We start from the raw sequence: 17,691 nt of genomic DNA on the forward strand, positions 1-17,691 counted from the left end.
CTTTAAAACAGGATGTTAAATACTATCTGCTATATAACCTGTTTTTTTAAAGTAACCAGATAATGGAATTTTCTCTGAGATTATGTGACTGGAAGCTGTTAAGGATTGGGCGTCCATTAAAAATGACCAAACTTCAGACATTCAAATACTTCATATATTTGAAATAAAGCAGCTGCCCTGAGGGGAATTTAAGTCTGAACATAAAGATTTGTGAGATATATACCACATTTCATCCAATAATTGAACTTTGTACTGACTTTCTATTCCAAAAGCTCATAGTATGCTTTCATTGCCTCAGAGGCAGTAATTCCCCACTGTTATCACTAACAGTAGATGTGGGTCTATTAATCCCTTGTTTACTGAGAAAAAACTATCTTCAAAAGCCTGGCATGAAGAAGATTTATCCTGTCAGTGGGTTTCCTCTCTGGATCCCCAAACTGTTTCATTACCCATGATACAGCTCAGCTGTGCTCTGAATTTCTGGTGAGCATTGATATTGATGTTGCTCTTTTCAGCACATCAGTGAGCTAGAAAAGCAGTGATATTGCTGTAGCCTTTGGGAACCTTTGCTGGGACTGCCAGAGGTGATCATCTGATGAAGAAACATGCTGATGCAGTGACTCCAGTATCTTTTCATCCCAATCAGACAGCTGAGCATCTGGTAGAGGGAAGACGACCAGACAGGACGGCACGAAGGTGAAATGGGGATAAAGCTGCAGAAGAAATTGCATTAGGGCCCCCGCCTAGAGTGTCTCCTTCAACATGATCCTTCCTGACCAGGACCAGCGGTGTCACTGCTTTGACAGCAGCAGCCTGGCTCACGTGTTACATAGAGAGTTAAGTAGATAGTTGTTTGTTCTGTCACTAAAATAAAACTACTGTAAATGCAGCAGTTTTGTTTTTTCAAACAGTTTCAGCTACAAATCTGAGGTAACTCAAGGAGCACAGAGGCTGCAGGAGCTCAGGCAGCGCTGCTGGGATGAGAAGATGGAGAAAGAAAAGCCACTCCATCAGAGGAGGCTGGTTGGCACCAGGTGCAGTGGTTTGCCACCCACTCCCCTTCCTCATGTACATGCACGTTCCCTGCAACCATATGGGGGAATGAAAAGCAACTTATACAGTTGTATACTCCCCCACCGCCTGGGGAAGGATGCCACCAAAATTAAAATTTTTTAATGTTTAGTTGCGTTTTCTACTCAGAGATGAAAGTAATGAGAAAACAGGTCCAGGTTTCTAAGGAGCCATGTGGAAAGCAGGAGAGGGAAAACTGAAGGCATGTTCAGAAACATCCATGGCCACAAAGGCTTCCCCTTGCCAGAGGGTGACTTTGGACACCTCAGCACATAGCAGGAGGCAGGCTTAACCATGTCTTTCCGTGCCAATTAGTAACTGAGGTTATTGGTTTTTCAAAGTGAGTTGGCAGAGCTGCTGAAAGGAAAGGAGCCAACAATCCCACCTCAGAAAGTCTCACACAGGCAGAGCAGGGGATGTGAAGGGATGACAGCCTGCTCCCAAAACTCAAACAGGTAGCGCAGCTCACAGATGGCCTTCTTGTCCTAAGCTCAGGTGCTAGGAGAAGGATGGATGTGTTTACGCAGGTAGTCCATTGAGTGTAAAGCTTCAGCAGAAATAATTTAGGAAAAGGAGACTGTGCTCAAACAACCCCTCTGAGCATCAGCATTTAGTAGGGTGCTGCTACATGACCAGAACGTGCAAGTGACCCATACAACAACCAGCCATGCAACTGCCTGCCAGCTTAAGAGATTTACTGTTACCTCTTAGAATAACAGATGCAGAAGAACATAAATTGTTTTAAAGTGTAGCTTCATACTCCTTTTAACTTTGAGGTAACTTGGTTTGTGATCTAGGAACCTAAGGACACAGACTACAGCCAAAAACTTTAGGTTTTATTCCAAGCTCTGGCTATCTGGAGGGGTTATGCAATTCATCTAACTTTTCTCCTAGGGAATTTTTCCACCTCTGAAAGGGAATGATGATACTTTTCAGTCACACTGGGACAGTCTGCTAGGTTCAGTGATGCATGCAGAGGATAAAGAGATTTTCCACTTACTCAGTTGGCGGTGAAACAGATATCGAAAAAAAAAGCAAGAGTGATTGATACCTCAATTAAGAGGTTCTGCAGCAGAAAATATGAGCAAAGAAGATATTCTTTTCTAGTAGAGAATGCAGTAAGGCAGAAATGCAAATTATGATTCCCATTTTTTTTAAACAGAAAAAGAAAATACAATAGCAACATATGGGAAAGAAAATAATGGGATAATGAACAATAAGGCTTGGGAAATGTGGGAAAAATGCCTAATTAACTAAGTTCAAAACCAAAGATGTATAACATAGCTGATTTTAAATTGGTTATAACCTGTAGCTGATTGGCTCAGTTTTTATCAATAAGTTCCCAGCTTTGGCTAAATGAACATAAACAAGAGATTAAGCACATCCATTCTGAGTGTTTAGAGAAACTGATGGAGACTGCCTCTCATGCAGACAAGGACTAGCTCCCTGGTGTGTGCTCAACTGAGGTTAGTCAGGACTGCCTTTTGTACTACCTCCGAGGAATGTGGGATGATTCATTTGTCAATTTTTATATATTGAGCTGAAAACACAAAGAGCTAAATATTTATCACCATAATTTCTGGGCATGCCAGAGTGTGAAAATAAGGACTGGCAAGTAGACCTCAGGAAAACAGTAAAGACAAGCTTGTAATGCCAAGAGAATTTTGCTAATTATAATCCACATCTCCTAATACCAAAAAGCAGTAACAATCCAAATCTGGTAGGAGGAGAGGGGTTGATGTCTGTCCATCCCTTCTCTGTCCTTTTTTTCAGACACTTGCCCAATGATCATAGCATGCAGATCTGTGTTCTTTGAACAATACGAAAAGAAAATTAAAGGGTCACTTCTTCACAGTCATCCTCTGCATGTCCACACAGGACAGCCTGTGAAAGGCAGGGAGTCTGTATTCAAGTGCCAGTGTGGGAATCAGATGCACGGTGTGTATGGGAGAGTGGAGTGATCCAGCTCTCCCTGACCATGAGCAGAGCTTCTGTGAGCAGAGAGGTGGGCAGGTCCCATGCCAGTCAGATGGGTTGGTGGACGCAAAAGTGGGAAGGCTCTGTTATGAGAGCAATTGCGCACCCATTTCACACCAGAATCAGCAGGAAGTTTATCAGGATACAGCTGCACTTGTAAAATCTTTGTCATTTCCCTCTGTCCCTCTCATCCTGACATTTCAATGCATCCCAAGAAACAGGCACCTTTGGCTGTTCTTACGGTAACACACGGCTATTTGGGGGCAGCAGACAGCAAGGAAGTGGCAATTCACCAACATTATGTCATGCGATGGTGACTGATTTTTATGTTTGCAGCTTACGCTCAGATTCCGGATACAGCATACATGTTGTTGGGAGCGCCAAGGCTCCCCTCTCGCTGCTAACGAGAACCACCTGTGGCCAGGGCCAGCCCCTGCCAGGCTGCCAGAGAGCTCACCGGTTGCAGGCTCGCTGCTGCAGCAAAACACAGCTTGGAAACTAGTTGTTTTTAAAAGGTCTTAGCATGTCTCTCAGCTTACATCCCTTTCAAGTCCAGGGGAAGATAGAGGGATGTAAATCACCCGTGGTGCAACACCAGTAACACGAATAAAGTTGAGCCTGCTTCTGCCAAGGCTAAATTTGGCACTTCGCACAGGGCGGCAGTTACGGTGAATGCCGACGGCTTGGCTGTGGGGATGGAGAGCCACCACCACACAGGCTGCCAGGGAGGCTGGGAAGGCCTGCTCTGCCAGAGAAATTGCTGCACTTTACTTACTAGTTCATCTGTTGCTTTTTTCAGAAAGTTTCAAACTTGCTGTAAATCCTGGCACAAACAAGACTTTGCTGATTTTAAAGAACTGCAGTATGTAGCAAAAAGAGTATTAATAACCATGTAAAGACCAGCAAAGGCTACAAATTCTCCCTAGTAAAGCTGGGTAAGTTTGCACTGACATCCCTGTTGTCACCACTGGCCTTCCACCAAAACCTGAGCTAACCATTTTAAACCAATGGTGAGTACAACTCTCCTATAAAGTGAGTGCAGAATGGACATTTATTACATGCCCGCTGATGAGTGAATCTCCAAGGAATCCCTTGAAATAAGCGTTGAAAGAGGTGAATTCATTTTGGATGAATCTCCAAATGCCCGTGTGGCAGACACTAAGCTGGAAATCTTGCAACAGCGAGTAGTTTTGCAATGTTTCCAAGCCTTTCTTGCTACAACTGACTGGGAACTCCACCACTGGTTCTCCTATCGCATATTCCAGACAGTGCTGTCAGAATGGTTAAAAGTGCAAAACTCAAAACAGTAAAAAATTATATTAATCTTTTTCAGTCTTGTAAAAACTTCAATTTGTAATGAAATTCTGAGTGGGGTTCACTATATAGGACTCCTTCTTCGTCAGTCATCTTGAGCAGTTTCTGATATAAAACACACCAGCTTGTTCCAGTGAAGTAAGACACTAAAAGCGAACTAAAGAATATGCAAGGTTTGTTAAGAACCAGTAGACCTTCCTCTTAGGAAGGAGAAACAAATGTAATGGAGAAGGTTAGAAGATTTACTATGAGTTTTCCAGTATTCCTTGGTTCACCTATATTTTCAACTCTTCTGCCATGCTGTCATGAATTCTGGTAACTGTCTGCTCACCAGTCACAGCTATAGGTGTGAATCTTTTTGGACACCAGATATACATTATTAGGTAGTTAATAAAAAATGAAGACTGTACAGACTCTGATGGTTCAGCTGATACAAAATGTACCATTTACAGTGTAGTAAAGAAACATTTACTAGCATAACATTGAGAAACTCACTGTGTATGGTGCTCAAAATCCTGGGACAAAACATCCTTTGCAGATTCATACAATTCAGAAGAGCACTTAGAATGACAGAATCATAGAACAGCCCAGGTTGGAAGGGTCCTCAAAAGATCATCTTGTCCAGCCTTTCATGGGAAAGGGAGCCCAGGTGAGCCCACCTACCCTGGGCTACCTCATAGTTTAGAAAGAGATTACGATAATAGCAAGGGTGATTACTGTCTTTTGTCAATGGGAGCTGTTAATAGAATAATTAATTTCCTTTGCAAAATAATTTTAAAAAAGATAATGAAGCTGAAGATGAAGTTCTACAAAAGCACATAGGCTAAAGCCTTCTAAGTAGAATTAATAGTTTCCTAAGATGTTGTACATTCTACAGCTAATATGAAACTCAGCTGCAAAACTGTAAGAATAAGGACAATTAGCTAACTTCTCTTCCTCTGCAAGAGAGAAATCCTGGCTCTCAAACCTGATCTGGTCATCATGACAAATGTGGTGGCTAGTCCAGCATGTTTTGGAGCACTACAAAGTGTGCTTTTGCTGATAGAGGATGATGGAAACAGAAGGGCAGTGCAGTGTCTTTACATGGCATGTATCCAGGGGTCTCTGCCCTGGCAGCAGGTGCTGCAGTACCATGGTGATAAGTGGCTAAAAAACACAGGCAGAAGGCATGAAAGCTGTTGCATCCAAAGGGCAGCTCAATATAGGGTACATAAATGAACTTCAAATACTCCGTCTTGTCAAACACTGGCTTATGACCAGGTTACAAGGCAACTCCAAAAACCTCAGAAATTCATACGGGGGTAAGAATATTCTGCCTCTCAGAGTTGAGCCACCTTTGAGACAGGTGCCAAAGACGGTCTGCAGCAAGGACTAACAGTGGCTGCAGCTCAGATGGAACACGTTGCCCAGCTCTTGGTTCCAGTGGAGCTCCAACAGCAGCGGGAGATCAGTGCTTTGCCCTGGAGAGAGGCAAGACACTGCCAACAAGGTAATCGATCAGCTACATCTTGCTATTTTGGTAATATCTGCTCTCCTGCTGAGATTTTATTAGCACACTTAGCCTCTAATTTAGAAAAAAAAAACAAACAACAAACTATAGCTGGAGGCCCCACCCTGATCTGACAACTCCAGGAATATTTTTGAGACCGTGCTTAAGCATGTATTCATTTATTACCCTGGATAAACAGAGCATTTGGGCTACAAATTCTGAATCTAGATCAAAGCTTTCAGGGAAGTTCAAATGAAGGGATTTGGACTGGACTCATCTCAGATCTGAAAACAAACTGGATATTCTCAATCTACCATCTGTAGCAAATATCAATATAACACTCCCTCCAAAAATAAAAGAGTCATTTAAACAAGCTTATTACTAATCACTGTAAAACCTATTTAAAAAGTCCTGATTGAAGAGATTTATAGGCATCTTTCAGATGAAAATTTCCTGTTGAAAAGACAACCTTAGATTAGATTTCCCCAGTCAGATTGCAACAAAGCAATCAGCTGTGTAATTCCAAATTCCCATTCACTTAAAGAAGATGTGAAATAACGTACCACTGTGAAGTGGATGACACTCCCTGGACTCCTAGGTTTGCCTCACTTTATAAGGGTGATGCCTTCCCATAGATGAAACCATTTGTATTTAAACTATTTTGAACATTACTTGCCTGAAAACTATAAGCAATACAAGACAGACCTAAAACTCTAGGAAAGCACACAGGCTTTCATTTACACCGGATTACTGGATCTTTAAATGAATAAGCTTATAAGCAGTTTTGGACAGGAATAACTTTACTGACTCAGGATAAACTTCATACCACTGCACTGATCCTATTTCTTCATGTTGGCAAGGCCTTATCATTGCCCCAGTTACATCCTTTTGCCAAAATAAACAGTATCAGGAAGAAAGGAGGCAGCAATCTGAAAAATGGCAAACATATTATCAAATATTTTTTCAGGCTGTGGCACTGCGTACATAATTTCTAAAATCATTTTAGCTCATTGACTTCTTTTTGTTAACTCAGGTGAAAAGAATTTTATGGCAGAAATATGATATTTTCTGAATTTTGCTTTAAATGGATACTTCTTGCTATTGTTTTTCCATCTCTGTAAATCACCAATTTTGCAATACGGCAGCAAGTCAACATAGAAGATGCCTATTTTAAATGAAGTTATAAATGAGTGTGGACATTTTATTTGACAGAGATCAGTTGGTAATTAAGCAATATTAATTTATGCAACTAGGTAACTTCTAACTGAAGGGTAGATTTAGCCTTATTTACGCTGGTCCTCCTGCGCCATTTAGGTCCACGCTTTCCAAGGCAGATAGAGCACTGCCTTGAACGACTGCCGCTCACTTCTCCACTGTGGGCTGGTCTAGAGAAGAAAAGCTGTTAGTGGCAGAGGCAGCTTCATGCAAGCTCTGCCACTAGCATGCCTACCCTTGGCACATCAACTATACTTCAGACTTTTCAGTGCCCTATACATTTTTCAATCTGCAGATCCTAGTGCACACTGGATGGCATTTAGGTGGGTGTTTGTGTTTGTGCCACTTCTATCTGCACATCACGGAACCAGAAAGACACAACAGTAGATCTGAAACTTTGTAGGAGATCAGTGCCTTCATGTTTGCTAATAGCACTACGGCAAATACCCAGGGCTATGTTTTCACAGTATCCTGTTTTGGGGGGAAGTACTTTGCTTGCAGGATGCCATAAGGTTTCAGGGCAAAATATGTAAATTCACAAGATTTCCCTTTCAAGAAAACTGCTTTCTTCTGGTGACACTGTTCAGTCACTTCTTACAATCATAAGTGCTGAATTTTGAGTTGAAGTGTTCTTAAAAGGAAGGAGCAGCACGAGGATGATGCAAATCTTAACTTGAGAACTTTCCAGCTGGTTTGGGTATAGTTTAACTTCATTCAGTCTGAAATCAATCAATACAGTAGCAAACTGAATGCATTACTATTCAGCGACAACACATTTTTTGTTGATCAGAAACAACTTGTACATTTCTTGCCAACTTGAGAACTCAAACTCAGAAATACCAATGTTAGCAGCTTTTTAAAATGCCACCCTTAGGCTCTGCAGGGAGAAGTAATATCTACCAGCAGCCCAACCAGACTAGTTTTCACATCTGCCCTTGCACCTAAGGAGAGCTTAACCTGGGGATCGAGCCCTCAAAACTTTACAGAGAAATAAAAGCCCTTCTTCCGTATGTTTCAGCTCCCCTTCATATATGGATAAAGGTCTGTTTGTAATGGCACTAAAGCTAACACAGGCAAATACATGTACCTGCTGTAGTTTTTTTTTTCATACAGTGAGTTTATTGCAATTAAGTAAGGGGAGTTCATACAACTGACTAAGTATGAGAACGATCTGCTCTTCTCCTCTTGTAAAAAGACATTAAACAGCATAATCTGGGTGACAATAGCAGAGAAGAATTTGGGGAATCTGATTCTTTTCTCAGGCTATAATTTACCCATCCAAGCCACCCACTAGTATTAATGGGAACTCTGCTTCAAACCAAGATGGTACATAAAATAGCAAGGTATCAAATTTCTTCTATGATGAAAAACACTAGAAATTTTTTTCTGCGCCATTCCACTACATGTGTCTCTCATTTTCCTCCTCTAGCCACTGCTTATACACCAGTCCTACTCCAACCATTAAAAATCATGTTAGTGGCTTTTCCTCACAATCACATTTGCACTTCCAAGCACCAAAAACACCCATCTTGATGCTCTTCAAACACATCTCCCTGAAAGCAGATCAAAGTAAATCCACAGCAGAAAGAACTGCGATGAAAGAAACAAGGAAGATATATTTACTGCACCGTCTGTTGAATTGTCATTGGTGTTTTGTATATTCGAACATAATTTCCTACGTAATTGAGAACATCAGTCCCTCACATGATATCATTTGTACAAGCCAGAGTACCCAACAGTATCAGTTCAAGAGAAAGTCTGCAAGAAGATAACATCATTTTCTGCTTACAAAAAGGTCAGTACATACTCCAAAGTCCAGCACTGGTACTTTTTTTAGTCCAAACTCTGAAGGTGCTTTTTCTTTCTACAATGAGGCAGAGGCAACTTACTTACAATCAGATTTTTTTCATTTCAAAAATTAGTGACTACGTTAAAGTGGCATATTTGTACTGAATGAAATTTTATCATAAAACGCAGAATTATGCTATTTACCAAAAAATAACTTAATGCAGGAAATAAGTTTGAGACTAAATTAATTGAAAATTAAAGTAATGAAAAATAATAATCAAAATATTAAAAAGAAAAAAGGGACTTTCAGAAATCATGTGTATGAAGATAGTTTCACATATTCTAGCAAAATATTATGAAACACATACTTCCTCTCCCTGAGAAAATGTTATTGCTGTCTGGTAGTAAAACATTGTGAGATTATATCCTCATAGCCAAACAGTTGAGAACTTTGAAGCCATGTTTTCTTTCTTTTCTTAATACACAGAGAAAGTAATATAAAGGTTTTAGAGAAGTTGTGAGCAGTTTAGCCACTTAGTACTCGAAATCATCCCTTCTCCTACCTTGACCTCTAGGTGGCACAAAAGAACCTAAACTAAGAGATCTTTTCCGATTTTTCAGGTAATGTTATGCCCTCCCAATCAGCCTCCTCACGTTAGCAACTCCAACATCACAAAACACCCATCTATTAACCTGTACTAAACAAAATGTCAAAACAAGTGTTAAAGTACCAGCTACTATAGCTAGGCGGCTCATTTTTTACTGCTTTTAATGGTGCATTGAGGTATAAATCATTAATTGATTCTCCCCAGTACACCTAATATCCTTTCACCTTCAACTTATAATACTGAAAAGGAACGGTAGGCTTACTAGAAAGTAAAGTTAACGTTTACATTTAGTTTAATGTAAGGATTACTACAACACTAAAAATATATACCATAAAAACAATTTGCAATCATAATCCAGCAGGAAAAAAAGTAGTAGTGAGTAAAATACATCCACTACTTTGTCTTATGTTAGACTACAGTATAAAAGCATGTAAAAAAATTAAAGGGTCAGTGAAATCACATCCAATCAATATTTACTGCAGCAGTAACAAGAAATGCTGCTTTTTGACTTAAGTGATGTAGCTGTCAGTATGAACGTAAGACTGGCATGTTCTGCATGACCACAGAGAATTTTTATGTTAACAGACTAGTGTTACGCACAGCGGGTGAAGTACCACAGCAGACCTCAGTCTCTGCACATGAGGATGGCACCACACATGCATTTTGCTCCAGTTAGGACACTCTGACTTTAGACCTCAGAACATTTCTTTTCCTCTACCAAAAAATATGCATGCGTACACTGCCTTTGCCTCAATGCTGCCGCTGATTTCCTTTACCTCCTGTCTCAGCCAAATCATTCTCACTCACATCTGAGGATCACTCTGAACAAAACAAAAATCACCTTCCCCTTCTAACCTGCCCTAGCTCTCTGTATACAGTTGCCCAGACAGGACTTCTCCCTATCGTCCAAAACCATTCAGTCTGAAATGCTTTGACTCTTCCAAGACTGAACATGAAGCTATGCATAAAATTTGTCAAAGCATTATGTGGAAGACCATTTGCATCAACATGTGATAACAAATCATTGCATCATATGCCCACAATCAAACAGGAAAGGAATTTCTCTCACCTGGCATAGAAATCTTTTGGTGGAACAACCTCCTGAAAGAACTGTAGTTGGTACAGATAAAGTCCAATCAAGTGCCCCGCACTGAATATAGCCATTAATACACACAGACAGCTGAATATCAGCGGATCAAATGCTTGGCAACAGGACCACCATGTGCACAGGCCCAAAAATACAAAGAAGTACACAGCTGAGGTCAAAGATGGCACCATCATACCTGTGAAAATAAAAACATGGAGGGTTAGAAAGGTGTGGGAATATAAGCATTTCTTAAACCTTGAGCCTGACAAGAAGTGTATTAAACAATTTAATCCAAATTGTGTTTATGCTAATTGTTACGCTTAGTTCTTAAGACTGCTATTAGCTTTGAGACTAGAAGGAAAGGATCCTCTTTTTTTTTTTTTTTTGTTCAATTCACTTATGCCATACCTTAGTACTTAGCACACAACCACTCTCCAGACCTTCCTCTGAGATGAAATCTTCTCTTTGTAAAGATGTTTCACAGAGCATGGAGAAAACCAGAAATGTGGCTGCAAGGCCAGCCAACAGAGACACTGTGCCTGAGAGTGCTGATGTATTAGATTTTAAAATGAATCTTAAGTACAAGATGCTAAAATGGCATGATGGATGAACAGTGAAAAGCCTTCTCATATAAATCTTGAGATATATTGAGTTATTACAGATGAAGAAAGCATGATGCATATACTGAAAATAGAAAGTATCTAGAGGATATTCAGTAAATGTTTGATTTTTTCTGAATTTTTAACTCATAGACACTTGTAATTTGCATATGAAAGACTCTTCTGTCTTACATATGCATATTGGTTTTGCTCTTGCACATGTAGCAGAGTATTTCACTTGTGGTGAAGGAGAGCCAGTGCTCTGTGGATAGCCTACAAAAATAAGTGAGGAAGCAGGAAAGACATACATGTCTAACAGTGGAAACCAGGAGAAAATGACATAAGAGAGCTTACATCCAGCACAGCAGTCCAGTGGAGTCTCTAAGGTAACAGTACTGAAGCTAATAGGGATGCCAGCCTCAATTTATTTTAAAGTTTTTCACTAGTGCATGTCTAAGAGCTACCTTCCTTCAGGACAGATCTTCAGGCTCCTGGTGGACTGTGGCTCCAGTATGCCCACTGGCCCTGCAGCTGGGCCGGCCATTCCGGCAGGAAGACTCGCGCCTTGCCAAGTGCCGGCTTGCCATGTTTTTTGGGGGCAGTGCTCTGGGGGTCAGTCCCCGGTTGGACTCAGTCCAGGCCATGCCCATTGGGACATGCCTGAATGGTGGCCCTGCACATTTCCACCCACAACCTTTGCAGAGCAGAGTCCTTGCAAGGGGGAAGGAGAGAGGGAGGGTCTTGGGAGATAGGGGGCTTCATGCTGGATTTTATTGGCAGAAATTGTCAAGAGCCAGGGTGGTCACAACCATGTGATGCTGGGCAAAACATGTGTACTGTAAGGACTCTTCTCCATGGTCATTTTGCCTGAGCTTCATCATCACATCCTTTCACATCGTACTTTAGACCAAGTCTTTAGACTAGAGGGCTTTGTCTCTGCTCCAGCGTATAACCTGCTGGTGTTTCCACAGGCTCACAGATTTAAAAGCATGACAGGACCACAGGGATCATCTATTCTGACTGCCTTCATGATGGAGGCTGTAAAACTTCACCCAGCAATTTCTGCCTCAAGGCTGTAACTATTTCCTTTCTTCTTTCAAAGAGATACTTTGTCTTTATTTAAACACTTCAGGAAACAGAGAATACACGATACCCATAAAAATGTTGTTTATTATGGCCAATTACTCAGGCTGTGAAAAATTCAGAATTTATTTCTGGTCTGAAATTGCCTAGGTTTACCACTTAACGATTGCTTCATATTATAACTTCTACTAGATGAGATGTATGTAAAAAAAATGTAGGCATTTTGTACCTTTGTCAGTACTTTAAGGCTGCAGTCAAATCACCATCCGTTTTTTCTTGGCACGGTAAGTAAGGAAGTATTTAACTAATTAAGCTCGAGGTTTCTCTCTGGAATACAGGCTTCCCAGACCCCAAGTCCTTTTTGTAAGTCTCCTGCAAACACCTCCTGGCTCTCATCGTGTGTTGGAGTCCCGCAGACAAGCTGCCCAACGCCACTCAGAAGAAATTGCCCCTGCCACTGCTGCATGATCCTTCTGCTTCATCCTCCCTGGGTGATGTTCACCATGAAACTTCAGAATGGCACTGCAACCATGCTTATTTGCCTATACTTATCACGCTTATTTTTTTACAGCATCTCTCTTGCCTGATGTCAGGCACCATGGTGATCCACATAACCTATTTTTTTTTCCCTTTTTAGAGTTATTACTTTGCATTTGGCTACATGTAAGGCTGTCAGATAATCTTACCTTACTGAAAGAGACTGCCTTACTAAAAGAGCTACACCTGATCAATCCTTGTCATTCAATACCAAGCATTTTTTGTACTATCGTTTTATACTTCATATACTAGCATACTTATATGTTAAGTATACACTTATACTTTATATGTCAGGACTCCATTCAAACATGTGAGTAGGCAGATAAATGCTAATTTACAACTGCATGATCCCATTTTAAATTAATTCATTACAACCTACAGTGATTTTGTACACTTCCATTCTGTCTGTAGCTGATTATGTGGTACTAAATCAAATGTCTTATAAGAGGTTGGACATATCATATCAAAACAGCTACTTCTACCAACCAACATAAAAGTCACATCAAAAACCAATACGAAGTCTGCTTATCACTCTTTTTACACACCACATAGTGGACCTATTAATATTTTCTTTTTTTTTTTTTTTTAAGTCTATGCAAATACAGTTCCTTTTTACACTTGGAAGTGATGGAACCAAATCTATGACTTCACATTACAGTCACTTCACCATTTGGTTATAACAGTAGCTGTAAAAGTCATAGATGGAATGATAGGGCCACACAGCATTAGTACAAAAAATTAAGCAACTCAGCATATTCCAGTGCCTGCCAAAAAGTAAATTTAAATAAAATCAGCAGCAATTTCTTTTCCCTTAAAAATTTCCATTGTTATTCCCGCAGGTGCCAAAGCGCTGAAAACTCATTTGTTAAATGCATAATCTAATGGGCTCTGGAGGAAATTTTTCAAATGCACCAACCTGCTGAACCAAGTAAAATTGTAACAACAACTTTTCCAGTGGTGATTATCATGTTGCCAATAAACTCCCTCAGTTTGGATGCTAGGGAGGCGATTCTACGCAGCAGTTTTAACTTCATGGTTTCCTCAAATTCTGCTTCACCACAGTCTTCGTCATCCAGATCTTCTTCATACATCAAAGCATCATCTGGCTCTAACTTTTCTCTGACAGCCTAAAGGAGGAAAGGGGAAAGAAAAAGAAAATGCAAAAGAGAGAGAGAGATAAAGGAATTTGAAATTAAAAACCACACATAAATTATTTAACAATGAAGTCTTCTTATAATCTTTGACTATGTGCAAGTAACAAGAGAGTTACGAAAAATGTACTAAAGCTAGAGTTGTACATCGATGGCTCCCAGTTCAGCTCCATCTCAAGAAAAAAGGATGTTAAAGGTTGTCTCTGAGAAAGACTGCAGTCCTCCTACATGTGCACAACAGGCTGCTTGTTCATTTTTGTATGAAATTTGGTTTGGTTTGCTCAGCATTCTTTCCATCTTGCTATCTATTATCTGTTAAACTCCTCTTTGGCTCAACGGCTTCAGGTATAAGCTCCAGCCGCTAAGGACTAGTGCCTTCCTGGTTGATGTTCCTCAACAAACCTCACTTTTCAAGCCCTTCCCCATGAACCCTTTCTCGGACTTTAAATGCAAAACCTAGATTGGGGAGAGTATGAGTGAACTGAGACAGGGCAAGAAGCACTGAAATAAATGGACAGATAGCTCATTGGTGACTGAAGGGCAGTTTGGGAGAGAAAAAATACACTAAGCAAAGGCTCAGGGAGAGAATGAGAAATGGTGAGATTGGCTGATGGTGAAAGAAAAGGAGAAAAAGTGAGCAAGAGAAGTAGTGAAAGCTTGAGTGATCTGCAACAATTTAGCAGGGGAAATGAGACCAGTGGCTTAGAACTACACAATGGAAAAAGGAAAAGAAGGAAACGCGTAAGGGCCCCTCATACTTGAGCAGTTTGTTAGGATTTGGCAGTGGCCTTCACCATCAAGTCTCCATCGTATCTTGGAGACCAGAAGACATACACAGCTATTGAGTGATGCAGACTAAATCATCAACCCACGGTGAGAATCTGCAGGATTAGCAGGAGGCCCACCCAGAGATACAATTTATGGAAAAATTAGTCATTCACAGACATGTAGGGGCATATTTAAAAAAAAAAAAAAAAGTAATAGTTTTGAGACAGTTTCTCACTTGGTGTAATAAGGCATAGCTTCTTTGGCACTAATCTGAACTTGTATTAGCTAACGTTCTGGCCAAGCAGTATATCTGTGTGTGAAAGTGAGAAAGAGAGACTATTGGTATTTTTCATCTGAATGGCAGTGTTATATTTATTGGTGACCTTTGGCAGCAAAAAATTCCACACCGACAGATAAGATTGCAGTAGGAACAGCTGAACTCTCAGCCTACTTAACCAAATTCTTCAGTACCATTTCGTTATATGGATTCCCAAAGGGAACAAAATTCCCTGTGGGCTCCTTCATTTCACCTCTAAGCTTGGTGCCAACTTTCTCCTCTTACTCTGGAGCATTAACAATGTTGTGAATACCCAGAAAAAGCCTGCTTATTCTCAAGAGTATATATATTACAGACAATGAAATATGTATTAAATACAGTAGGGCTGATCTGGGAAATCAACCTTTCTCTTGGACATATCTGGCTATTTCACTAGCTACACCCATTATAAATGGAGTATACTAGCATCTCAACTGCTTTGCTATTGTCACCATTCACTTACAGAACTGTCAACATATGCCTTATCAGATTCTGATGCAAAACAATGGAGCGGAGATGGCAGCCCAGACATACAGTCATCACATTTTGGGCCATGCAGCACAAAGAGGCATTCTGTCTGTTCATCAGTGCTGCTCATATCTGAGCTTCTACCTAAACAGGAGCTACTTAAATATTCAGAAACAATGCTGACAGTAGGCTGAATGATACATTATGCTCTAACTTCTGCCACAGCTGTTTCAGGGACAAAGCCATATGAAGAGCAAAAGTTATGATCACTTCTGCTTGTGCTGTAATTACTAGATGAACTCATCCGGTCCTTTTGGGCCCAATCCTACTCCTCCTGGACTGGCTCTCGTGCTCTGTGCCTTGAGCTTAATACGACCAGTGAACAGTGAAACCTTCAATAGTGTTCATATCCCAAACAAAAGAGAATGAGTGAGACTGCTGGACGTTTAAAAGTTATGAAATGGCACGCCTACTATACGTGGGTCTGTGTGAAGGAGACCCTTGTTTCTTCAGCTAGTGCTTTCAATTTGCTGAAGACAATGTGCATTAAAATGTGGAATTACTTACAAAAAATGTATAGGAATAATTTCAAAATAAATAAGTTATTCCATGGGAGACCATCAGGACTCATATCTCTATAAATACCATGAATCTACGTTGAACACGAAGACAGGATTCATAAATTTATTACAGCTGAATGGGAGTTGTCTAAATTGCTGAGATAGCACTTAATTATACATATGCAAGAACAGGAAATAAAAGTCTGAAGAGTCAAAAAAGAAAATAATAAAATGTTATCCATGCAGAAGCAGAAAATGTTCTTGAAGGAAAATGAACAAAATGAAAATATTTTAAAGTATAAATTGGAGTAAATACACAATACCTTCAAACAACAAAATAAAAAAAGAGGACACAGAAGTAAGAAAACCACATAAAAAGAGCCCAATGAAAGGTGGGACTTGATATCCTTTTCTGTCTCTTCCCCCTACCTGCCTCCCTCACCTCAAGTGCCAAATGCCCAATTTCAAACCTTGATCTCCTCAAAATAGATCTTTGGATTTTTCTATCATAACTATGTCCCTAATTTTTTAACTTGACCGGGCTAACCATTCTTGCTTCATTGATCTAAAGGACCTTTAGGCCACATTTTGTCTTAAGAGTTCAGTATTAATAATCTAATACTGACACATATGACACAGCATGCGCAGGGAGAAGCACTAGGAAACAGGATATTTCACTGGACCAGGATACAGCTGAGGAGGAGATGATGGTCCAAAATTTCCATGGACTGAAGCTTACACACTTTAAACATAGATAAAAGCTTGCACGCTGATGAGTTACCAAAGAAGTTAATTTTCCTTGTATTTCCACTTTTATTTAGATATGAAAATATGAATTCCAAGTTCTACAAAAAAGTTAGGACCTCACAAACACTCACAGGAAATGCAGAACAACCTGCTTCTGGTGTTACTGAGGTCATTGGCTGTTGGAAAGAAAACTTATGAAAACTTTTTCAACGTTTTTGTTGGAAAAAAAAAAAAACTTCAGCTTTCTGAACCTCAGCAAATACCAAACTGATTTCCCAAGTTTTCCTTCTAAAACTACAGTTTTAGAGTTGGGTTCTTCAACCACTCTCCTCAGTTTGAAACGAGCTACCAAATGGGAAAACCTGATCATCAACAACAACAATAATCTGCAGTTCCGGAAGCTTTTCCAGAACAGATGCATACTGTTTTGCAACTTCTCAGCACAGCCTGAATTACCAGTGATGATATGGCTGTGCAAGGATTGCCTGGTTTCAGAGACCTGGGCTTTGCACCACCATGCTCCCCGGAAGAGGCGGGTTAGCTTCCGCATCTCTTTCTTCCTTATCTGCAAGTCTTTTAAGGATGATACCTTAGTCCTTAGCCTTATTCTGTCTACCTCCCAGTGGTGTCATTCATGACCCCGTTGATGATTATTTCAGTGAAGAGTATGACAGCTAAGCAACTATAGGTTTGATATTTTTTTGTACACAAACATATCTATTTGTAATTTAGTATCCAAGGTGAAGTCAAGTAGCTGAAAGACCATATTCCTTTCCTGAAGCAGTCCTTCCTGAAGAAGGCCATGTTCCAGTGTATGTCAAAAAGCCAAACTTTGGATTCCCCCACTCTCATTTTTACCGCCCACCAACTGGATTATCTGGGACGGCTTTCCAGTTTCTCACATTGAGCACTT

At 40.3% G+C, this 17,691-nt stretch overlaps 1 protein-coding gene across 4 annotated transcripts in view; it reads right to left on the bottom strand.

Annotated features, from left to right (window-relative positions):
• PIEZO2 (piezo type mechanosensitive ion channel component 2) overlaps positions 1-17,691 on the bottom strand; it is a 483,849-nt gene that overhangs the window by 115,521 nt on the left and 350,637 nt on the right. For all 4 annotated transcript variants that reach the window (XM_087756833.1, XM_087756825.1, XM_087756843.1 and 1 more), the window contains 2 exons: positions 13,685-13,895; positions 10,532-10,745 (listed from right to left, as the gene is read on the bottom strand). In XM_087756833.1, the coding sequence (XP_087612959.1) occupies positions 10,532-10,745; positions 13,685-13,895 (425 nt within the window). The remainder of the gene's footprint in view (positions 1-10,531; positions 10,746-13,684; positions 13,896-17,691) is intronic.

Source organism: Nipponia nippon, unplaced genomic scaffold (assembly GCF_047370975.1).
Source record: "Nipponia nippon isolate SJK-2023a ecotype South Korea unplaced genomic scaffold, ASM4737097v1 scaffold_1, whole genome shotgun sequence".
NCBI classification, from domain to species: domain Eukaryota; kingdom Metazoa; phylum Chordata; class Aves; order Pelecaniformes; family Threskiornithidae; genus Nipponia; species Nipponia nippon.